This window comes from Mytilus trossulus, chromosome 4 (assembly GCF_036588685.1).
Source record: "Mytilus trossulus isolate FHL-02 chromosome 4, PNRI_Mtr1.1.1.hap1, whole genome shotgun sequence".
Taxonomy (NCBI): Eukaryota; Metazoa; Mollusca; class Bivalvia; order Mytilida; family Mytilidae; genus Mytilus; species Mytilus trossulus.
The window spans coordinates 46,015,710-46,041,460 of record NC_086376.1 but is presented as its reverse complement, the minus strand read 5'-3'; the positions used below and the strand labels follow the sequence as shown (position 1 = coordinate 46,041,460).

At 31.8% G+C, this 25,751-nt stretch overlaps 1 protein-coding gene across 1 annotated transcript; it reads right to left on the bottom strand.

The window, feature by feature from the left end:
- Window positions 1-3,859: 3,859 nt before the first annotated feature.
- LOC134715383 (aspartate aminotransferase, cytoplasmic-like) lies at window positions 3,860-24,616 on the bottom strand. The gene is made up of 9 exons (XM_063577535.1): window positions 24,382-24,616; window positions 20,487-20,668; window positions 17,927-18,035; window positions 17,308-17,420; window positions 15,499-15,603; window positions 14,531-14,681; window positions 6,937-7,102; window positions 5,191-5,333; window positions 3,860-4,693 (listed from the first exon to the last, which is right to left on the bottom strand). The coding sequence occupies exons 1-9, from the start codon at window positions 24,491-24,493 to the stop codon at window positions 4,548-4,550; spliced, it is 1,227 nt and encodes a 408-aa protein (XP_063433605.1). The 5' UTR covers window positions 24,494-24,616; the 3' UTR covers window positions 3,860-4,547.
- Between the last annotated feature and the right edge of the window lie 1,135 nt (window positions 24,617-25,751).

Here is a 25,751-nt window from a genome sequence, read left to right as displayed (position 1 = left end):
ACTTATTACAATAGTGCTTTATTCTACCTTTAAATGAGTTCTTGTTTTTAATATATTTGCTTTACTTATTACAATAGTGCTTTATTCTACCTTTAAATGTATTCTATAGTATTGCACAAATACACATATTTCCTAAATACTGACATCAGAATGCAATAAAAGTAAAATTTAGATATATAACAGATTTAAAGATTTAATTCGGTATAATTTAATTGAAAATCAAGAAATTAAAAATTTATACTTTAAGTCATTGGTTAAGGGACAACATAAGCTAAAAAATATTGATAGGCTACAAAACTCCTTTTTGATTTTTTTTTTTTTTTTTCAAAATATGAGACAATACTTATTCAGACTTTCACCTTATATTTGCATTGATATTATTTTGGTTTCAAATTGGATAGAAAAATGTCTAGAATCTGCTAAAATTTAAGTAAATGACCTTTCATGAGCTATCAAAACCTCACCCGAGTACATTCTATATACATTTTTTAGCTTGGTAACTCAAGTAATTCATTGTTATAACAACACCTATTGTATTTTGTTTCTAGGCATAGGTTGAATATATATATATAATATATAATAAATTTATCGCCTGTATTATTTTCACTATATTTAAATGATTTGCAATCATATTTAGAATCAACAGATATTAAAGGTCTATTAGCAAAGATGCTGAAAATGAACTTACAGTGTATTTAAAAATATTTTTGCTTTTATATGCAGATGACACCATTTTATTAGCAGAATCGGTTGAAGATCTACAACTTATGCTTGATAATTTTCAGAATATTGTCTCATGTGGAAACTTAAAGTAAATGTAGAGAAAACTAAAGTTTTAGTTTTTTCAAAAGGCAGGATGTCATAAAAACACAAAATTTTATTTGAATAATAATGAGCTTGAAATAGTTAAAGATTATAAATATCTTGGTATATTCTTTTGTAAAAGTGGATCATTCTTGTCTACAAGAAAGTATCTTAAGGAACAAGCAACTAAAGCTATGTTTGGGTTACTGAAGAAATGTAGAAAAAATAACTTATCTATTGAATGTCAAATTGATTTGTTTAAAAAATTAGTAGAACCTGTAATATTTTATGGATCAGAAATTTGGGGTTTGGAAAATTTAGATGTTCTTGAAAGTATACAGTTGCGATTTTGTAAAATTATTTTGCACTTGAAGCAATGTACACCCAATTTTATTGTATATGGTGAGCTAGGAATATTTCCTATATCGATACAAATAAAGATACGTATGATAAATTTCTGGTGTAGACTTGTTAGAGGAAATGAAACAAAATTTTCATCCTTATTATATAAATTGTTACAGGTTTACTACACAGATTATGGTTATGAATCTAAGTGGTTAAAGTTTATAAAGAATATTTTAGATGAATGTGGTATGTCAAATGTTTGGCAAAACCAAACTGTTTTTTCGCCATTATGGATATCAAAGTGTATTGAACAGAAACTGAAGGATCAATTTATACAATTTTGGTATTCAGAAATGTCCAAGTCTCCTAAGGCATTGTGCTATAGATTATTTAAAACACATTTTTGTTTTGAAAAATATATCTCAGAGTTATCACCCTATTATATGTACATCCTTTGTAAATTTAGATGTGGTAGTCACCGATTACCAGTCGAGACCGGCAGATGGCGTAATTTACCAAGAGGCGAAAGAGTGTGCTCTCTATGTGACTCTATGGATATCGGTGATGAATACCACTATATAATGACATGTAGCTACTTTATCAAGGAAAGAATAAATCTGCTTCCCCCTTTTTGTCACGAAAATGTTAACATTTATAAGTTTGAACAGCTATTTGCTTCCAACAATGTAATTGTATTAGAAAAACTATGTAAATTTATAAAGAACGTCCAAGAGCAGGTCGTTCCTCCAGGTTAGAACTTCTTAGAATCACTTTATATATGTATATGTAATTCACACATGCTATATAAGTTTGTATATTGTTAATATGTATAGGTTCTCTGTAACAATTGTTTTAAGAGAATAAAGTATTCATTCATTCATATAATGTTGGCATAGGTGAAGACACCGATTATATACAGGTAACAAGTGTCAACAACTTTAATCTGTTGTTGTTATGAAGTGTGCATATAAAGAACTCAACAAAATGTGACAATATGGCAATTATCAAATTATTATCTTCAAGAATGACCAAAAATAGAGCAGAAAACTGATGATTTTAATTAATTTTTAAAGTCAAAGTACCATAACTCTGCACAAAATCATCAGACTGGAACAAAATTCAAACTGGATCTGTTACTTGTCATGATACACCAAATTTCAAATCTATATCTTTAATCATGGAGAAACAAGATTTGTGTTCTTAGAGCATGGATGCCCAAATCAAACTATCATTATCTATGCTGAGTGGACAGTGAAATTTAGGTCAATACTCTAATTGGCATTAAAATTAAAAAGATCATATCATAAGGAACATTTGTGCTAAGTTTCAAGTTGATTGGACTTCAACTGCATTAAAAACTACCTTGACCAAAAACTTTAACCTGAAGCAGGACAGAGACAGACGAATGGACAAATGAACAGACCAGAAAACATAATGCCCATAAATGGGTCATTAAAATGTGTGGAAAAAACTTATATGCCGGATTGACAGATGGACAAAGTGTAAACCTAAAGTCCCCTTCAACTTCATCGGTAAGATATGAAAAAATTGCAGAACCAATGATGTATCTTCTGCTCAAACCATTAAAATTGGTATCAACGAATAGATGTACTTTCACAGTACTACATTCATTCATCACCAGAAAGAGATTTGGAGGGAATACACATGCATTCAAACTTTTATTATGTAACATTCAAATGTATTAAAATATCTTAAGGTTGCATTTAATGTTGACAATGCAATTTCCCATAGAAACCTCGTTTTACGGCTAAAACTGTACCACTTTTACTATGAAGTTTTGAAAAAACTCTTATCCTAGAATTTAAAGTTCATACACACTACAATTGTTTTCAAAGGTCAAAATATAGGGCGTTGAGGCATATTTTCAACGTATATATGCCCTGAACTTTTCAGAGTTTAAACTAACACTCATTTTCTTAACTACCCCTACCTCAATTGAAAGGTTACCACAGATTTCAATATAAACAATATGCATGTGTTTATTTACTGGTAACATTCCCAAGTTATGTCTCTATGAGATGGAACACAGAGAGCATAACTTGGAACCAGTATGTAAACTAAATTATTTTTCTATAAATATTCAAGATCTCCCCAAAAGAGGCTTGATTTGAGAAACAGCTGTATTTACAAAGTGCAACCTTAAACAGGTCTGAGGAGACAAATGAATGAAACATAATACCCAGAAAAAGTACAAGACAATCTTCCTACTGACTAGTAGTATACTATGAATTGTACAGGAATAGTCCATTTGCCAATTACCGATTTGATTCTGTTATTACTTTCCTTTTTGAATTGTAAACTGGTTCCATAATAGACAAAATTGGCTTTTGGCAACGCAAAGCATGATGAATTAAAAGTGATGTTTCAGAGTTTTAACTATCTTTTCATATACAATAATTTTGGTAGTCAAAAGTATTTAGCTTAACAACAAATTATTGTAATTATAAGATTTGAAAACCTTAAAGATTACTCACATTACATACAGGTAATTTGTCGTTTTTGCTAGCTCTCCATTGTAAATAATAATTAATGTCCCTCATAAGGGAGACAACTAAAAAATGGATCTCTAATTACAGGGCCAATAACAGGAATTGGGGAAATAGCCTATTGCAGGTAAAATATTTAGAATAGTTTTTCCTCTTACAAATCACAAGCAGCAACAGGGATAAAAAGCAAAGCAAAAAGCAGAGACAAGTAAACATTTATTCACAGTCAAATTTCTCTAACATGTCAAAATAAAAAGTGAGAGATTTCATTCAAATAATATCTAAAATATAAACATATAATTCATATACAGTACATGTATCACAGTCTGAATAGCATAGACATAATCTTGAACAAAGTAAAAATTTCAGACTTGATTTTTTTCTAACAGTAAACAAAAGCACTATTTTGAAGATTTGCAAAACTCAACTGCAATATATGCATTTGAATTTTTTTAAAGCTAATTCACTACCAGTGTGAGAAGAGAATAAAAATAAAAATTAACAGTATACATTTTTTTCTCCAAATCTCTAGATTAATACAAACAAGATAAATTTTTGGTTAGCATTGTTTTCAATGCTTTAATAAATTATCAAACAAACCTGTTTCTTGTTAACAATTTCGGATTAAGCCATCATTAAAATTTCAGTATAAAATGTTCTACTGCACAAAGAATATTAATCATCTTGTAATGCAAACAGGATTTCAAATCAAAATAATTGAATTCATGACATATACACATATGTGAATATCATGAGTTCAGTATAATATATTTAATAATAATCATTTCTGAATATTTTTATTCAAATGCAATAAAAAAAAATATCCACTAAAATGCTTTGGAAGGGTTGGTCATCAATTGATCAGACAGTTTGCCATGTAACGTATCCACCTTATAATTTAGCCTCTGTAACAACACTATGTATACTTTTGGCGACATAGTCTATATTTGACGTAGTGAGAGCGCACATGTTGATTCTGCCACCTTCTTTCAGTAAATAGATGTGGTATTTGTTGATCATCACCTCTACTTGTTTTGCTGTAATAAACAAATTACAATTACAATTACAATTACACATTCAGTTTTGAGCATATTCAAATTATCTTATCCAAATATTGACAACAATGAAAGAACAATAGATTAAAGAAAATATATAGAATAAAACCTTATTGTTACATTTATGTGAAGGTTTTTATTTTAATATAACAGTGTTCACAAACAATTCACATCAGACCAACTATTGTTTTCTAAAATGTGCTTTTAAATCTCTAAAACCTATTCAGCAGTATGCTACGTAGAAAATAATTCTGGATTTTCCAGAATTTTAGGCAGGATATTTTAACACATCTTATGCTTTTAAGGGTTGTTGGTTGAACTGTTTAGATTTTTTTTTTAAATTTCAGACATAAAATAATGTGGTATAATTGTAAATACTTTCCACACTTGCCAAATGCAATCCAATGAATATAGATATGTTAAAGTGAGTCATATAGTAATCAGTGTGCATCACAAGTAATGGTAATTATGTTACTTACGCGACAAACCAGTAAAGCTGAACATTCCAATCTGTTGAATGATGTGATCCCAATTACCTGGAGTACCTAATGCTTTCAACTTAGCATGTAGCATTTGTCTCATCTGTTTTATCCTGCTAGCCATCTCCTTTATATGTTCTTTCCTACAAATAGTAGATTTGTCTTATTATAAGCATAAAATACACTACATGACAAAATAAACAAATGTCAAATTAAACACATTAGTCTAGAAAGGAGAAGATAATAGTGTAGATGTTTTTACACATATTTATCATTTGATAGAAATGTGACAGAATTGGCACTTTTAACCCATCACAAAAGACGCACATGTTCAATTTTAATCCCAATACTTAGCAAGCAGCATTTTTTTAACAAAAATTAATGTATTTTCAACTGAGTAACATAACATGCTATGTTATTTGGTCTCTAGTGGAGAGTTGTCTCATTGGCAATCATACCACATCTTCTTACTCGTGTTATTTTTAATTATCTATGCAATATTTTCTGAATTAACAATTTTCTGCTTCATATACATAAGAGCCTTCACAGTTTTTGTCTTTTGAAAGTTGCACAATATGAGACAAAGGGATGTTAATTATGTGGCAGCATATCAATTTTTTGTATTTAGCTTCATATTTTTCTGAAAATAGAAGACCTGTATTGCTTTTTACTATGACCCTTTTGGTCAGGTGAGCTAAATAGTTATACCCATCAAAAATTGAAAACTAGAAATTTTACACTCTTGTAAGAGATTTGGTGTGTATTGCTGTCCTTTATTATGCACTCTAATTAGGACTATGCTAAATATAATGTGAGAAAAGGAGCAATTTATTCTTACATAATATAAAATGTTTTACTTCTCAGCAAGATTGTTAATCCAATGTAGGAAGAATACAAGAAGCAGCTATAAAGTGACACTTTTAAAAATGTGTAAAATGGAAAAGCTAACCAACCCCAAAATGTGTCCATAGTACACAGATGCCCCACTTGCACTATCATTTTCCATGTTCATTGGACTGTGAAATTGGGGTCAAAACTTTAATTTGTAATTTAAACTAGAAAGATCATATCATAGGGAACATGTGTACTAAGTCCCAAATTGATGTGACTTCAAATTCATCAATAATTACCTTGACCAAAAACTTTAACCAAAACTTTAACCTGAACTTCACACTATCATTTTCTATGTTCAGTGGACTGTGAAATTGGGATCAAAACTTCAATTTGGCATTATATTTAGAAAGATCATATCATAGGTAACATGTGCACTAAGTTTCAAGTTGATTGGACTTCAACTTCATCAAAAACTAGCTTAACCAAAAACTTTAACCTGAAGTGAGAACAGACTGACTAATGAACAAACGGGCGGAGGCATAGACCAGAAAACATAATGCCCAACTTCGATTAGTGTGGCATAAAATTTGGAACTTCATATCAAAATCCTACAACTTTAGTTGCTGAGAAAAGTGGAAGGATAATCTCTTACACATTCACAATTGTGATAAAAGATAGATGCAAAATGTGTCACACCATTAAGATTATCAGTAAATGGTGTGTTACTAAATACCAAGAGGCTCCAATTTGCTTTGAAATTTGAAGGAATGTGTTATTGAAGGACAGGCAGCTTATCAAAGGTAAATCAGTGTATCCCTTCCTTTGAAGCAGGGGTATAAATCATACCATAGAATTAGCCCCTGGTATTCTAATATTAACAATCAACTATAAGCTAGAAGTGTCTGCACCTACCATTCAGCACAATTAGCAGGGTTGTTGAGAACAGTAGTAACAATTCTAGCTCCATGATTGGGTGGATTAGACCATGTGACACGAATAATTAGCTCCATCTGAGATCTTATCTTTGCTTTTAACTCTGAATTAGCACACACCACCACTAAGTTTCCTGTTCTTTCATCTAGAATTACAAAGCAAAAGATTAATGATACAGAAAATTGTTTGCTTCTGCCACGTTGTTTCAAAGGGATTAACGTAGTGTTTACAAATGCTACTTAATTCTTATTATTACATTTATATAGAGTGTCAGTTGACTGATTATATGTAGATTTTTACCTTGAAATGCATTCCTGTTTTAATTTTAGAATAACTTTTGTAAATAAATGGGGAATGTGGCCATGAGACACATATGATGCCCCTGCTTGCATAAAACATTATAAAGGGACATAACTCAAGAACAGTAAAAGCCAAGTTACACAAATTTGACTTGCACTAGATCTGAGTAGTAGGTCCGAGTACACAGTTATTTCGTAGTGCATTTCTTTTAGACAATAAATGAAAATAAAAAAATCCCACCTGCGCTTTCTCAATAATATTTTTACAGTGTGTTGTACTACTTTTGGGACAAATTATATCAAAATTATAGAAAACTTCATCAGCTCTAACTCAAAATATGGACAATTTTATGTTAAGGGGGTCTTGAAATCTTTTGACAGCTTCTGAAGTGCTAGTTTTTGACCTTTTTCAGCTGGACCTAATCACTACTTTACTTAAATATTTATGACCCAAATTTTTTTAGTGTCATTTCATCCCCCAACTTGCTATATGAGGCATAAAACATGAAGAAATAAATTTGGAAGGGGTATAACAAAAATTGACAAGTAACACACTGTCCACACTAAGGACTATATTCGTGGACAACGAAAATCAAAGTACGATAACTGTGTACTCGGACCTAATAGGATAGAAAAAGTTGCCCAATCTTAATAAAACTTGGTATGACAGACGCTTAATATATTATAAGACTGCTAACAAAGTTTGATAGCAATAGAATATATATTATAGACACTATGATTAATTCTATATTCAAGTTTGCGTGTTAAATTTTGACGTTAAAATTGAGAAATTTCAACTATCAACATTTGGGGCTTTTAAAATTAAAATATTGCAAAAAAATACTTTTAAAATGCCTTAATTTATAATAAATCAAGTATTTAAAGCAATAGAGTACTCATTTGATATATCAGACTTAGCATAATTTTTCAAAAGTCAAATTTATATGAGCCTGTGCCTAAAAATGCAGGTTTTCCAATGAAGGAGGGCCTTACATGAAGATGTAATATTTTCCAGCAATTTTAAATTTGTGAAGCTTTTTGATTATAAATAATCCTTACATATGTATTTAATGTACTTTAAATGGAAAGAAAACTTACAAATAACATATCATATTAGTTTAAAAGGGTCTTAGGTCAAGTAAGACTAAAAATAATTTAGGGTCAATTTAGGCCATAGCACATATTTACATTTAAGAATGCATATTGAAGCTATAGGAAATAAAAAATTGTGTCTTTCCTATCATTTCTATACTCAGGTGACATGACACAATAAATCTGAGCACAAAAAGGCTCTTACATTCAACTTTTTTAGCTGACAGTATGGTCTGATACAAAGATTTTTCACTTTTTAGTGAAAAACTTGCATGCAATTTTAGTCTCAACAGGCTTATATGTGAACCACATGGTATCCTACAGAAGTAAAGAAAGATATTATGTGAAATGTAATAGGTACAAAAGACATTGTTAAGTGCTTTTTATACAAATTTAGTGAAGTCTTTATTATGGACTTTCAACTTTTATGTGCCATGCTCCTCACATTTAACTTGATCCAAACAGGGCGTTAGACCAGGGTCATTTATACAACACTTTTTGCTCATATTGTCTGAGATAATCTTCTTTTCTGTAGATTCAGAATTCACAAATGAGTAATTCAACTGGATTAAAGCACAGAAACACAAAAATTGACACATGAAAACATGTCAGATAGAAAGTCAGAATGTCACTTATGCATCAAATTTGAAAAAGCTATGAAATGCTTATTTTGACCATATAATGCCAAAAATTGTCATTTTTGCAGAATTTTTATCAAATAAAAGTTAAAATCCTTTAGTTTTATGCTATTTGACAAATTGACACCATCAAATCATTCAGGGAAGTTGCCAAAGTACAAATTCTATATTTCCTGATTTCACCTCTTAGGTCCGAGTACACAGTTATTTTGTAGTGCATTTCTTTTAGACAATAAATGAAAATAAAAAAAATCCCACCTGCGCTTTCTCAATTATATTTTTACAGTGTGTTGTACTACTTTTGGGACAAATTATATCAAAATTATAGAAAACTTCATCAGCTCTAACTCAAAATATGGACAATTTTATGTTAAGGGGGTCTTGAAATCTTTTGACAGCTTCCGAAGTGCTAATTTTTGACCTTTTTCAGCTGGACCTAATCACTACTTTACTTAAATATTTATGACCCAAATTTTTTTACAGTGTCATTTCATCCCCCAACTTGCTATATGAGGCATAAAACATGAAGAAATAAATTTGGAAGGGGTACAATGTATAACAAAAATTGACAAGTAACACACTGTCCACACTAAGGACTATATTCGTGGACAACGAAAATCAAAGTACGATAACTGTGTACTCGGACCAGTAATAAGCATGGTGTGTTAGTTTCATATCATTTGGTTGAGGCAAATTAAAGTAAATAACAAAAATTCAGCAATTCTTCCATTTGTAAAGGGTATAACTCTAGAACAGTTAAGGCGAAGTGTACATAATTGCACGCCCCTAGCGAAATACGGGATTAATAACGTTCAACGTTAGTTACGCAAGTTATCTCCCTTACTCCAAGAAAGGATTCACGAAAGAGAAAATACTTTGTGCGGTCTATCATAAATTCAACAAGCATGCGCCGTGCAGTCTTAAAAAACCTAATCATGAGAAATTATCTGAATTACTCCAGTTAGAAATTAAAGCATTCTATTGTTTCGTGCAGCCTGACTTTAATACAAGTTGATTTTTGTTTTGTTTTAAACGCATGGGACATGAAAGGCATTTCATGTAAAACTTATGATATCAACAGATTGTAAAAACGCCTCACAACAGAATTATAAATAAATAAACATGTGACGATTCTACTTCTATTGATATCAAATTAATTAAAATGAAACCTGAATTGACCCAACAATATCGTTTTAAAAGCCGTAGTATTGAACGAAAAAACACATTACTCAACATAAAGATTTAGGTTACTGAACAAATAATGAATGACATGTGAAATTAATTATTAAATTAAAAAAACGTTGACATGTACGTATTTTGTGCAAATGAAAATTTTAGGACATGTTTTTTTATCCATTTAGAAAATAAGACGATACCAAGAGAATATAATTTGATCACTAGTCTAGGGCAACATTTACAAGTCGGAAGAACAAAGACGAAAATTAACAAATTAGGCCCCCAAAAAATACTCATAGTAAACTAAAAAGTGATCACTCTAAACATTTATCTTAGAATAAGTAAAAACTATGCCATTCAACTTCCAGTTTTCAACTTTTCTACATGTGCAGAAAATAAACAGGTGTCTTCTATTCAGTCCAAAATTTATGGGAAAACTGAATCTAAATTTAGAACCAAATTGAAATTGAAAGTACAAATACACATGATTCATGTATGATAAAAATATAACACATCGTTTCTTCTTTTTCAAATTCCAATTTCGAAGAAATAGCAAAATTTGTTTTCTTTTATTGTGCCTGTGTGCATCATTTGAAATTAGAGAAAAAAATGTAATTTTGAAGTAACGTTTTATTCCCAAGTCTCAATTTAAGATTATGAATGAGTATAACATGTAGAATATATCATTACGGTTAAAGAAAAGAGGTCAGGAAAGTTTTGTGGCACTTGAAACTGTTATTTAATGTTTAGTGGAAGGAGAGGTGAAATGAGTTCAGACTTTTAATACATTTCGATAGCATTTTAAAGATTTTTTTTTTAAATTTAACGGAAGTCTACTGCAAGGGATGCTTAAATGACCTCAATGATTATCCAGAAAGATCTCGCACTCGGTCAGCTCTATGCTTTCACTTAGTTCATGATTATAGATTATAATACAAGAATTGAGAAGCCTGTGGTGTACTAGCAGGGCGGTCCCAACTCAGGACAAAAGGGGGGGGTTCCAACTATATGTCCCCATTCAAATGCATTGATCGGCCCAAAAGGAGGGGGGTGTCCAACTCCCGTAAGGATCTGCCAATTTCTTGTCCAATAATGTAAGAATTTGGAGTTTCATATCATTTACATTCAACGTTTTTTATAGGATATTACTTTTTTTATTATCAACGTTGACCCCAACCCCCCAAAAAAAGTGTATCCGATAAAAATCGTTGAATGTAAATCAGTTTTGTATTATTGGACTAATAGTTTACTGGTTGTTATTCACTTTGGTTCAAGTCTGTCACTTCACAACATGGTATTTGTTTTTCGTACCTACTTTTTTTTATGAATAATTAAGGATGTTGATTTTCTCGTTGGATTTTTTTTTGCATTTTTCATATCGGGGTTTTTGTGGCCTATACATTATGTTTTTGTCCCTTTAATTGTTGAAAAGAGTTTGGTTGTTAATAGTTAATGCTTACATCGACTTCATTTAACCAGTGGCGGGTAGTTGACTCATTGGATGTCATACCAAATCTCCTTATTGTTTTATATGATATAAATAGGGAAGCTATGCATTTGCATTATGCAGAGGCTATATTCGTACGGCACTTCGCTAGGTAAAACGGTGTAGCAAATTAGCAATAAAGTATGAATAATTTCTGTGCATTACACTGAGTACATTCTTATAACATTTTATTAGGTTAATTTTTAAAGCATCGACCATAATAATTCTCATAAGGCCGCATTCTTATAAAATTAATTTTACACCAGTTAATTTAAAGCATTACTCTATATTCATCGCTATTTAAAGCATTCCCCTAAACAAATTGTATTGCATAACACTGCATGGTTATGTTTCGATCGTTATTGCACTGACTAAGTACGTCGATCTCAAAAGGATCATATAAGGTGTAAGGTTTTCATTTTGAATATACATGTATGAAATATCTGCGACGGGTAGTTATACCAAATACTCCGATCTTTTCTAAAAAAAAATTAAAATGTATACATAAGCGAATCCTTCTGTTCAACCTCATTGCGGTCTAAAAAATTCTGAAGATTAAATGAAATGAAGCGCTTTTCTGGATTAACCTAGATAAGGGACACTAAAGGCAGAACATTTTAAAGCCACGGATGTATAAGAACTAAAATAGTTGCAGATTCATAGTATGCATTATGCTAATTGTTTAAATCTGGTGACTGGGGAAACGAAATATGGTGGCTTGGTCCTCTCCCGACTGGCAGTAAAACATTTGCCGAAGAGGAGCGTCCGTTTGGTTGTGCAGGATTTATTAAGCTCGCAGTCACGTCCGGTCAGAATGGGAACGTTAAATCCGATGCCTCGTGTAAAGAGAGTGCCACACTGTATGCCCGTTAAAAACCATTGCAACAACTATAATTTAAGGGTTGAGTATGTGGACTATTGCACGCGGCAAAATTTCTGTCCATATCCAATATTCTCTCATTTTTTAGTGGCACTCCAAATTTCCCAGATGGCCTCTGTTATGAACAAAACCTCCTATTGTATTTATAATTTACTTGTTCACGTCCTGAACATGCATGACATATTTACCACTGGACGTTAAGCAACCAACAATCAATCAATTAATTTAAATCCTGAAATGAGGATTTTTAACAAATAATGCATGGAACAAACAAATATTTTCCTATGTTACTGAAACTTCATTCAGCAAACATTACATCATTCTTTGTCATTTAGTTAAAGAAAAGGGAAAGTGATCGAGATTGGACATTTAGTAAAATAAAATATATTTTGGCTGAGATGCTTCTTGAGCATGTGTGTAAACATGACTAATAAAATAGGTTTATGATGTAGACTATATTGTGTGCAAATCCTCAAATTAACAACATGCAGAAATGACGAACATGAAAATATGCAGAAAATAGGTCTACTTTTTTAAATACAAACATGCAGAAGTAAGATTGAAAACGAGGTGTATACCCGATCTTATTAGTATTAAAGCCGATCAATTCATTCTGACAACACTGTGTTAACCGGGACAAATTCAAACTCAGTATTTGATTCATTAAAGAATTAAACAATCCATGCCAGCATTGAAAAAGGTTCGGAAATCACTCTAATATAGAAAAGATGAAATAAGGGTCTACGGTAAATTTCTTTCATTTGCGGTAAATTAATTTACAAACTTGCATTTTCTTTGGCGACAGAAATATTCTTTAAAATAAGTTAGTTTATTTCCTTATCAATTTTTAGCCTTAGATCATTTGTAATACATAGGAAAATGAGTAATACACACGCCCGCCATTGCTACGATATTGTACGGTATAATAGAGTTTCGACGTAGAAGTTGTGGCGACGTTACTGCAGACAATAACAACGCAAAATAATTTTTATGTTCCGGCCAAAAAACTTAACTGCAACAGAGAGTAGCGTAAAAACTAATACGGTTGCTAAGGACTTTCTTTGCACCGATGGATTCGTCTTTCATTTTTAAATCGTATATCAATTTTTGAAAAAAATCCATTGTCCAACAAAATAGAAAATCTTGATATTGTATAAATATCTGCTAATTTTGATGATTTTCCCTATATATCCTTTGTGATTTTGGTGTATCATGTAGTTAATTTCAATGGCTCGTATCTCAAAAACGAAAACGGTTACCCCCTTTTTTTATTTCATTTTCTGTTGTAATTTTACAAGCAGAATTTGTATGTGAAATTAAAAAAAAATCCATTGTGTAGTTTAATTACGTACACTTCGCCTTAAAGTGATGCCACCTTAAATTCAAACTTGATCTGTGTTTCGGGGTAATAAGCATTGTGTAATTTGGCTAACTTTTTGTCATACAGCTCATCAAGTTAAGAAATATATTTTATACATCCTAGACTTTCAGATTTTGGGATTTTAGCCTTCCTAGCTAGTGATAGTAAATCCAGGAAAACTCTTCAGAAGAACCGAATCAGTATTAAAGTGCTATCTGCATTTAGAAGCATTTTGAAACTTTTGCCCTCACTTTTACCAGTACCAGTCAATCATCAATCATTCCAATGATAAGTGTTTGATAAGAAACATTCTAAGAGGGAGGGTAGGATCTTTTTAGGACGTCTGGATCGCTGTTTTTTAAGCTCGGAATTTCCGAATTGATTTTCAACATTTCAGGATTTTTTTTTTAAATTCAGAACCTCAGGATTTCACGTTTTTTAACCTGGGATCTCGGGATCAGGATCCCTCCTACAACCCCCCTTTCTAAGTATTGATAAGAATCATTGTAAGTATTGATAATAGGAATATGAGAAAACTATTTTTTATAAATAACCAATTTAGTTATTACTAAACTAACTAATTATTTATTGTTCATCATTGTATTATCTTTAAGTCAATATAACACATCTTTGTAAACTTACTGTACAGTCCAAAATTCTTGGAGAAAGATTGTGCAGCCATAAACTCTATATTATTTCTATCTAGGTATCTTGGAAGATGAGCATCAGCATCAAGGTCACCTGTAGCAAAACCTTGGTAGGCAATGTCTACCAAGATAAATATATTTTTAGCCTGAAATAAAACGAGATAATCACATAATGATATTATATTATTTAAAGATAGATATCAAATGAAAACAAGTTTATTACTGCAAGAAAAATTCCTTTTCGGCCTAGATAGAATGACACTGAACCAGACTGCATAATATTTTACACGATTGTTCATAAATCAGTTGTCATCAGTTTCTATTATCTGTACACTCGGGTTCTCCGACCTAAATAGATAACAGATGGTCATCATTCAGGTCTTCAGATTCATCTGCATTCAACGTTGTCTCTAACTAGACTTTTCTCGTTTGAATTATTTTACATTGTCTTTTCAGGCCTTTTATAGCTCACTACGCGATATGGCTTTTGCTCATTGTTGAAGGCCGTACAGTGACCTACAGTTGTATATTTCTGTGTCATTTGGTTTCTTGTGAAAAGTTGTCTCATTGCCAATCATACCACATTTTCTTTTTTATAACTAAAGGGAACCCCAAATTAAGAAAAATTTAGCACTGCCACTGTGTACATCTTTGGGCTTGAGAATGTCACAAGCAGTAACTTAAATGTATCCAAAATTTCAAATTATGATTGTTTTGTGAATAACTTTAAATTGCCTCTGAATCTTTAATTAATAGTTACTGAATTAAAACAAAAGTCCTATTTTTTTCCTTTTCAGGGCTATCAAAATTTTTATCATTTTGTCAATTTTATATTTCTTGTTAGAAATTTCTATTTAAACAATGTATTCATGTACATTTAAAAGTTAGTAAGTTTATAAAAACAACTCCTCATTAAAAAAGTTTGAATATTCTTGGGTATCTTTTGCAGAACATGGTAATTACCTGACAGGTCTTGATTATCTCTACCCACTGATCTTTTGTTGGGTCCACTCCAGTAGGATTATGTGCAACACCATGTAGTATGACAACAGATTTCTCTGGTGCGTTCTACAAAAGAAATTTGCTGATTTGTATTTATTAACTCACAAAGTATATTGTTAAAACATCTGTAGGAAATTGTACATCTATAATACTAAAATTACGAGGTCCAATTTGTCAGCCGTCATCACGTAAAAACGACGAATCAAGGAATTCAACTTTATATATAACTAATATAGTACAAAGGTGTAGATTGAAAATTACACCACTCCAGGCCCTTTTGTTTTCCACGTAATTAATATTGCCAATAATTAAGAAGTTCCGGGTCGAGTCCGATACCAATAGTATATTCACCTGTTACCGATTACCTTATCTGTATGTTCCACATCTGACAGGCGCACCACCAAACGGTGTATTCAGGTTTAATATGCTATATAGTAGTACACGGGTCATAATCACAGGGTTGACACTACTTAATTGTCAAATTGTTACCTATTGTAGTATTTTGATCAGTTAGACTTTCTAAGATAACAATACGAATACTAAAAATCTGGACTAAAAATAAGGCGTATAGGTACAGTTTTCAATTTGTTAACGGACATGACGTAAAACAGCGAATCAAAGAATTCAACTTTATTTATAACTAATATAGGACAATGCTGTTGATTAAAAATACTCCATTCCAGGACTTTTTGTTTTCCAAATAATTGATATTACCAATAATTGATATAAGTTCCAGTTCGACGGGTTCAAACAGAAGATTTGAAAGCAGAGAAAAACTGTGTATCTTATAATCGGCATGACTTTATCAAATGACAATACTATAGTTATATACTTTAATTTAGTCACGGACCCGCGATATCACGGGTGTGTTCTAGTGTATATAAACATTTAAATGAATTTAACATTATAAGTTGACATCTGTTTGTTGTCATATGTATATCAATCAATACATGCTACCTATAAACCAATCATGAAAAGATGAAAATAAAAATTTCAATTATTAATAGATTAAATATGTTTAACTTTGGAATTCAGAAGAAGTTTTCTCTTTACAAACTGAATATTATTTCCTTCAAAATTATAACTAACATATTTCAAAATTTCATGATACTATGAGTATGACATGCTTGATAAATGAATATTGGAAAAAACAAAGTTCACTGTCCTCAGCATCATTACTCAGTCATTATTAGTTGTGCGTACACATAAATGTTTGTAGGTTGTTAACATAGATTGTAACTTTGTTAGGCAAAGTTGACAAAATATGGTTTAACAGCAATGATTGTCCTTTCCTAGACATAGACATTTCAGTTTTACTTCAAAAACACTACTCAAAAATTTATAACAAAGGGAAAGATTTTTCTTTCCCTATTGACTATTGTTAATCTTCCTTTTTCGACAATGATGTCCTATGCTTCCTGACATAACTGTATTGACATATATATTGGATTTCATCATTAATCTATGTATTACTAATAAATTATTAAGTCAGGGATATTGATAAATTGTTACCACAGCATATCAAAGAATTCAAGAATTCATTGTATTTTAAATCAAACCACTTTACAGTTGCTTCATGGTTGCTTGATTTTTCTTACATTAACTTCATTTGTTGTCTCATTTGAAGTCATACCACATTTCCTTATTCTATATTGGCTTTTACTATTTAGGCTGTTTTGCACTCTTCCTATAATATCCAAATCATCGACAGTCGAGGAATAATTTACAAAAGGTAGGATGAAAATGATCTAGAGTTTGTAAATGTCTTACATTTAAGTCTTCAAGCATGCCTTGGAAATCCAGTGATTTTGTTTCAGGATGCCAATATCTGTACTCTCTAACATCAGAAAATCCACTTCTCTTAAATATTGTTTTATGATTACCTAAAACATAAAGTTTGATTTATTCTTCTCATTTTATTTCAATACAAGAAATGAAGCAGATTATATGTCAGATTTGTCTGTAAAATAGATCATACTAAAATGAATTCAGTCAGGCAAGTACCTCTGTTTTGGTTTCATATGAACTGACTCATTCCTATTTGAACATTGACAGTCAGTTGTAAAGGTCTACTGTGGATTCATTTATTTTCTTGAGAATCAATTTTCATGGATTGGTTAAAACTTGCACTTTCGTGGATATTTAATATCCTGGTTTTAAAAAAATCTACATATCATCATAGATAAAATTTATAATTCATTGAACATTAAAATTAGTGGTTTTCCTGTATCTACAAAATCCACGAAAACTGGTATCCAATAAATAATAACAACTTCACAGTACTTATTGATACAAATACTGTCCTTGTCATTGTCAAGTGTAAAATACCCAAATTTTATTTACCCCAAGTCAATTACCTATTTCAAAATTCATCTTGTTTAATACATACCCCATGTTGGTTTGGATACATAAACACAATCAAAATTCATCAATCTTTTCAAGAAATCAGCAGCAAGTCTTATAGCTCCTGTTCCACCACATGCCTGAAAACTCTCAACCTGTAAATCAAGATATTAGTGGTGATTATGATTTCTACTGAATAATGGAAGCTAGTCTGAAGTCAAGTGTTTACCTTTACGACTTTTTAAAATTCTCCATATTATTTTGCACTGAAAAGATTAAAAATTATGCTTGGTACTTCAAAGTTGTACAATAACAATTCATTAAATAAAATCTGTTGCAAATGTATTTTCATGCTTTATAAAATTGAGACTGGAAACAGGGAATGTTCAAAAGGGACAACAACCAGACCAAAGAGCAGAAAACAGCCGAAGGCCACCTATAAATCTTCAACACACATGACACAGTGAGAAAATCCCACAACTAGAGATGTGCTTCAGCTGACCCCTAAATAAAAACTAGAGGCTCTAAAGAGCCTGTGTCGCTCACCTTGGTATATGTGAATTAAACAAAGGAAGTAGACAATTCATGACAAAATTGTGTTTAGGTGATTGTGATGTGTTTGTACCTCTTACTTCACTGAACATTCTTGCTGTTTACAATTATTTCTATCTGATATGAACTTGTCCGTGTAGTTTCAGTGGAAAATGTTAGTAAAAATTTACAAATTTTATGAAAATTGATAAAATTGATTATAAAGGACAATAAACTTCTTCGGGGGTCAATTGACCATTTTGGTCATTTTGACTTATTTTTGAGTCTTACATTGCTGTACATAATTGCTGTTTACTGTTTATCTCTATCTATAATAATATTAAAGATAATAACCCAAAACAGCAAAATTTCCTTAAAATTACCAATTTAGGGGCAGCAACCTAACAACGAGTTGTCTCATTCATCTAAAAATTTCAGGGCAGATAGATCTTGACCAGATAAACATTTTAACTCCTTGTCAGATTTGCTCTAAATGCTTTGGTTTTTGAGTTATAAGCCAAAAAATGCATTTTACCCTATGTTCTATTTTTAGCCGTAGCAGCCATCTTGGTTGGTTTGCTAGGTCACAAAACACAATTTTTAAATTAGATAGCCTAATAATGATTCTGGCTATGTTTGGTAAAATTTGGCCCAGTAGTTTCAGAGGAGAAGTTTTTTGTAAAAGTAAACTAAGATTTACGAAAAATGGTTAAAAATTGACTATAAAGGGCAATAACTCCTAAAGGGGTCAACTGACCATTTTGGTCCTGTTGACTTATTTGTAAATCTTACTTTGCTGAACATTTTTGCTGTTTACAGTTTATCTCTATCATAATAATATTCAAGATAATATCCACAAACAGCAAAATTTCCTTAAAATTACCAATTCAGGGGTAGCAACCCAACAACGGGTTGTCCCATTCATCTTAAAATTACAGGGCAGACAGATCTTGACCAGATAATTTTTTTTACCCATTGTCAGATTTGCTCTAAATGCTTTGGTTTTTGAGTAATAACCAAAAACTGCATTTAACCTCCATGTTCTATTTTTAGCCGTGGCGGCCATCTTGGTTGGTTGGCTGGGTCAAAAAACACAAATTTTAAACTAGATACATCAATGGTGATTGTGGCCAAGTTTAGATTAATTTGACCCTGTAGTTTCAGAGGAGAAGATTTTTGTAAAAGATCATGGAGATTTACGAAAAAAGGTTAAAAATTGACTATAAAGGGCAATAACTCCTAAAGGGGTCAACTGACCATTTTGGTCATGTTGAATTATTTGTAAATCTTACTTTGCTGAACATTATTGCTGTTTACAGTTTATCTCAATCTATAATAATATTCGAGATAATAACCAAAAACAGTAAAATTTCCTTAAAATAACCAATTTAGGGGCAGCAACCCAACAATGGGTTGTCTGATTCATCTAAAAATTTCTGGGCAGATAGATCTTGACCCGATAAAAATTTTTACCCCATGTCAGATTTGCTCTAAATGCTTTGGTTTTTAAGTTATAAGCCAAAAACTGCATTTTACCCCTTTGTTCTATTTTTAGCCATGGCGGCCATGTTTTTTGATGAAATGGAAATTAAAACACAAACTTTATTCTAGATACCCTAAGAATCAATCAGATGAAGTTTGGTTTGAATTGGTTCAGTAGTTTCAGAGAAGATTTTTGTAAAAGTTAACGACGAAGGACGCAGGACGACAGACGACAGACGCCGGACGCAAAGTGATGGGAAAAGCTCACTTGGCCCTTCAGGCCCGGTGAGCTAATGAGTACATGTTCAGCAAAAAATGAAGTCACACTAAGTTATGCAGGCTGAATTTTTAAATAGTTTTTTTTTCCATCTTGCTAGGTTTTCAAATTTGACATTTTGAGTTTCACTTTTATAGGTTTTTAATTTGTATAGTGTAAACCTGATTTATAACTAACAGAAACAGTTTTATTATGAATTCACGTTTTAAAAAACTGAAGATTGTAATCCATGTGTCTTGCATGTCCTCGCAGGTGAGACAAACCATGCAAGGTCAATAATGATTGTCTTATTTTTTCCTTCAAATAACATACTAACCCTACTACTCTGGATTGCTGGTGATTCAGATCCTAGAAGTAGTTTTTGACAAGCTGTTCTGTAGTCTGGTAGTCCAGATATAGGTAAATATTCATGATTTAAACCAGCATCCCCTGCCATCATAGCCTCCACTGTTTTTACTACAGGTAAAACCCATGGTTTGCCTTCGTCTGTCCTGTAGGCTAGAAAAATAATGTATGCATTTTATTAAACCTTTCTGAAATTTTAACCAGTCCTAAAAATTACAACGTCCGTAGAGGATATTTTTCTTCTGTTCACAGAATATTAACAAAAACTTTAAAAGATAATGAAACTTCAAATTTAAAAAAAAGAAAAAATGAATATGCTTTTGCATACTTCATGGCTAAATTTTACTCTAAAAGAAGAGCACAAGTTCGCCAATATTTTCCTGTAGGCAGTGACCTTAACTTGGAGACCTCTCGTTATAACTTTGGTCAACACAAAGCGCAGACCACGCTGAGGGAAAAGTGTGACGAAAGAATGTAAACAAAACAGCTTTTGAAGCTAAATAGTAATAACAGATTATTAATTGAAACAAATGGAACACAACTATTCATTAAATAACTTGTGTAACTGTTTCATTGTGTTTAGGAATTGATCAATTCATAACAAATAGCAGAGGCGGATTTTGAGGGGGCAGGGGACTGGGCCCCTTCTTTAGTGGGAAAAATTTAGTTGATTACTGTAAATTCAGAAATTATTGCGTGCATTTATTATTGCGATATTGTCATTTTAGACTTGAATGCGATTTTAATTTTTACGATTTTCAGAAAAATCCTGTTAAATTCATATACAATATTTCAAAACGCGAGTTTAAATTATTGCGTTAACAACTCAGTCACATTTTTCGCAATAATAAAAACCTCGCATTAATTTCTGAATTTACAGAATAAAGGGGATTAACTGAAGCATGACTGAAGCAGGCCTCTTTTTGGCAGTCAGTTGGCCCCCACTTATGAAAAATTCTGGATCTGGGTAACCATCTGTAATTAATTCTCCATAGGCGGTAATTGTAACTTTTTCCTCAATTGCTCAGTCCATATTGTTTACTTGAATGGATATGGTGGCTTATATCGAAGCTGATACATTTATACATGTACATGTCTGGTTTATATTTCCGGGTGGCAAGTGAGATTACCTTTTTTTGCAAATTGCTGCACAGAAAGATGGTAAAAAATGTCATAAAATTCAATAATAAATTGTCCTTTTTTATACTGTAAACCAACTTATTTTCGCGAGCAATATATTTTCGCGACTTTCGTGAGTAGAAAAATAACGCGAATATAAATAGTTGCGAATACGTAAACCTTGGATCTTTCCTTATTAAACTTCATCAAGTAAATCAGAAAATCGCGAAATTAAATACCCGCGAAGTGGTATAGAAAGGGTAAAACGCGAAATAATGTATCCGCGCAAATAAGTTGGTTTACAGTAATTTAATTAATATCAAATCTACATATTTCTTTTCTGATCACATCAGCTCTATAAAACAGTTCTTATTGTTCATTTATGTCCATTTTTAAAATCACAGCATGCACAATTGTATGGCAGACTAATATTTAAGGTCCATTAGGGATATCCCATCTGCCACTGAATAGGAACACATTGACAATATAAAAACAGATGCAGTCTGCACCCCAAAAAAAGATCCAACTTTTGGCCATTTTTTTTGTGTGTCTAAACAAAGTTTTGCAAATACTTGATAGTTGAAATAACATTTTACTAGTTTGGGGCATCAAGCTCGTGGCTAACTGAGAAGACTGCAGAGATGTCATGGCTCTTTCAAATCACTTATCCAAAACGTTTCACATACATGTGCTTTGTTTTTATTGTTTATCAATATCACAATCTGGTTATCAAACTTAAGTTAGGCAACAAACTTAAGTAAATATGTTTAAACTATTTTCTTTGTTCAGTCGACCATGAAATTAAGGTAAAAAAAAGATCTGACATACATGTATAGGGAACATGTGTACTAAGAGGGTGGTAAAGGGGGCCCTGAACACAGAAACGCCCAGAAAAAAAATCGCAATAACATTGCACGAAAAATAAAAATCATAAAAAATGAAGCATATCATAAAAAATGAAGCATAAGAAATAATATCATAAATATTAATGGAAAAAAATAAAATAATTTATTAATCAGTCGTTCTTGGAGATCATCTAGTCATTATATACAAATGTAGATTGTAATGGACATGATGACCCTGCAGTCACCTTTTGGTGTCAGCTAGTTGCAACTGATTTGAAAGGAAAATATTGAATATCATAATTAGTTTGATAGTAATTTTAAATATTCTGGGAACACATTATTTAAAACAATTTACGGACTGACTTCATGGACTTTGAATTTAGTCCCTGTTTACTTTTTAATGATAAATTATGACTCTTCGCTGATGATAGTATTATATACCAAGAAATTACATGTCAACTAGACTGCACAAATTTACAGAAAGACCTTAATGCAGCAGCTAAATGGGAGGCTGATTGGCTCATGGCCTTCCATCCTGGAAAAAGCACTATCTTAACCATCACACAAAAAAAAAAACCATTTAAACACGATTACATCCTTCATAACCATACTTTAGAACTAGTAACATCTGCAAAATATCTTGGCGTAACCCTACAGTCTAACTTAAAATGGAACAATCACTACAACAACATCATATCAAATGCAAATAAATCTCTTGGCTTTCTGAGGCGAAACTTAAAAATTTCTAACACCAGTATCAAATCCCGTGCATACCAATCAATAGTGAGACCAAAACTTGAATATGCCTGTAGTCTTTGGGATCCACACACAGTAGATTATAAAAACAAGCTAGAAATGGTACAGAGGCATGCGGCCCGATATGTATGTTACAATTACCACAACACCAGTAGTGTTACATCCATGTCAAACGAATTACAATGGCCCTCACTCACTGAGCGCCGCCTCAAAACCAGACTAACATGTTCTACAAGGTCATCCATGGACTCATTGCAATCCCATCACTAGTCCTCATACCATCAGATACTAGAACAAGAAAATAACATACTCAAACATTTCGGCAAATATCCACCTCTAAAGACAGCTACAAATGGTAATTCTTTCCGCAAACAATCATTCAATGGAACTTGTTGCCACAAGTTGTGGTAGCAAGTCAAACCATTGAAATTTACAGAGATCAGTTGACTCCATCTGTTCTCCACAACATAATTTAATTCTATAAATAACAATGTACATATTTTTGAATCACTTGTTGTTTTCTTTCATGTAAATATCACCAAGTATTCTACAAAGTTAAAGATAAATTTTTGTTCATATTTTTAATCATATAATCCGCGCATGCAACAGTTCGTAATCTTCAATACTAATGAAGCTGTGCTGGACAAGCACGAGAAATTAAGAGTACTGACATGAAACACCAAAAATAAATAAAGAAGAACACGAAGCACGCACATCAAACCAAACACTAGAAAACGAAAAAAATAAAACGTCAAAACATGTGAAATAAAAAGACAGAAAAAGTTGCACGAAAAATAAACCTTTACCACCTTCTACTAACAAGACTAAGTTTCATGTTGATTGGACCTTGCCACCAAAATCTTCTAGGACAGGCAGATGAACATCACTCAATTTCTTATTTTATTATTTATTTTTTTTTTTGGGGGGGGGGCTATTATTGTTATTATAATGTAAGTCATAATTTTAAAATTATTTGTTCTACCACCATCCCACCCACCCCCTTCACATTTTATTAGCAAACTGGGTCATGCCTGTGTGGTTTGATTGATATAAATTGTTAAATAAAATAATTCTTAAAAGTTCACCTTACTTTATATCACGTAAGTGTTTTCTTTCGAGCTATAAATAGACAAAGTTTATACAAACCTCCAACTCCTAAATTAACCTTTTTGTCAAATGTGTCTTCATTATAATCCCCGATCAGCTTGAAAACTTCGATTGCAGGTGCACCTTCAATATCGGCAAATACGGAGTCCATGGTTTGTTTTTGATTTAGGACAGTGTGTCCCGGCAAATCTAAATCTGAGGTGATCTTCTTTCACTTTCAAGGTCGAGGTCACGTGGTTGTCAAGGTAGTACAGGTTGTCTTCCTTTGGATAAAAAAAATCAAAGCTATGAGAAGCACTGTTGATCTCTGGTCATTTCCTTACTAAATTCTGTGTTATAAAGATGACCTCTGAATTTGTTCAATCAAGTTGTTTTATAAATAACTCATATCTATAAAATGTTAACGAATGTAGAGAAAAAAAACGTCATTCATTGCTGTAGAATCTATATTTATCAACAACAAAAATTGCCTACTATTAATTTTTTACGAACACATAAAAACCAAAACTGAATCTTTTCCCGATAGAGGAAATATTCGCCGGGGACACAATTTCGCCGTTTTATGATTTTGGGGTGTAAAAACTTCAAAGGATGGCTGAAATGGAAGAAATACGACGATAAATTATGATAACAAATATGGTTATTTTTTAAACGTAAATAAAATTACGGCACTTACTGCAAAAGGGCCGAAATACGCCAACGGTCACCGAATTTTGGTCAATTTCCTGAAAGAAAACAGGTTTGTCAAAGAATTTTTTCTTAAAAGTTTGTAATTTTTTGACTGATTAGCCTAAATTTCTGTTTTTTACACCTTTGAAATGTCTGCTGTCCATCTATAATGAGATTTATTTGATGAATATTATATAAAGCTGCAGTTATTTGGTTTTTTAAAAGATGTGTAAAAACGGCGAATATGTGTCCCCCATTGACAAAATATCAGGTAATTTCAAACACCCTTTAACCCAACTTTACAGATGATTATTTTCAAACAAACATGTTTTCACGCTTAGGAATGTTTTGCATATGAAGTTATCTCCATATAGAAATATCAGTATACTTCAAAAACATTAAGACCTGAGCATAAACTGTAGAAAACATGAAAAGATGTGGAGAAAATGAGCACCCCACTCTAAGTCATAGTAATACGTCGCGAAAATAACAATTTGGGTTTATAACAACGACATAACCTCCCCTGTAACTGTATCGTATGCCCATAGCCTACACCTGAAAATGGGGGAGCTTGCAATCGACGATAATTTATATCAAGTTGTTCAACAAGTAGTATAGGCTACTGTACTCTTTTAATGTAATTTCTAGCTTACTAACATTTTTTCTCGGAATTTATATTTTATTTGGTTGACTGATATTTTAATATTTAATCCAAAATTAATATTTTCAGAAATTAGTTA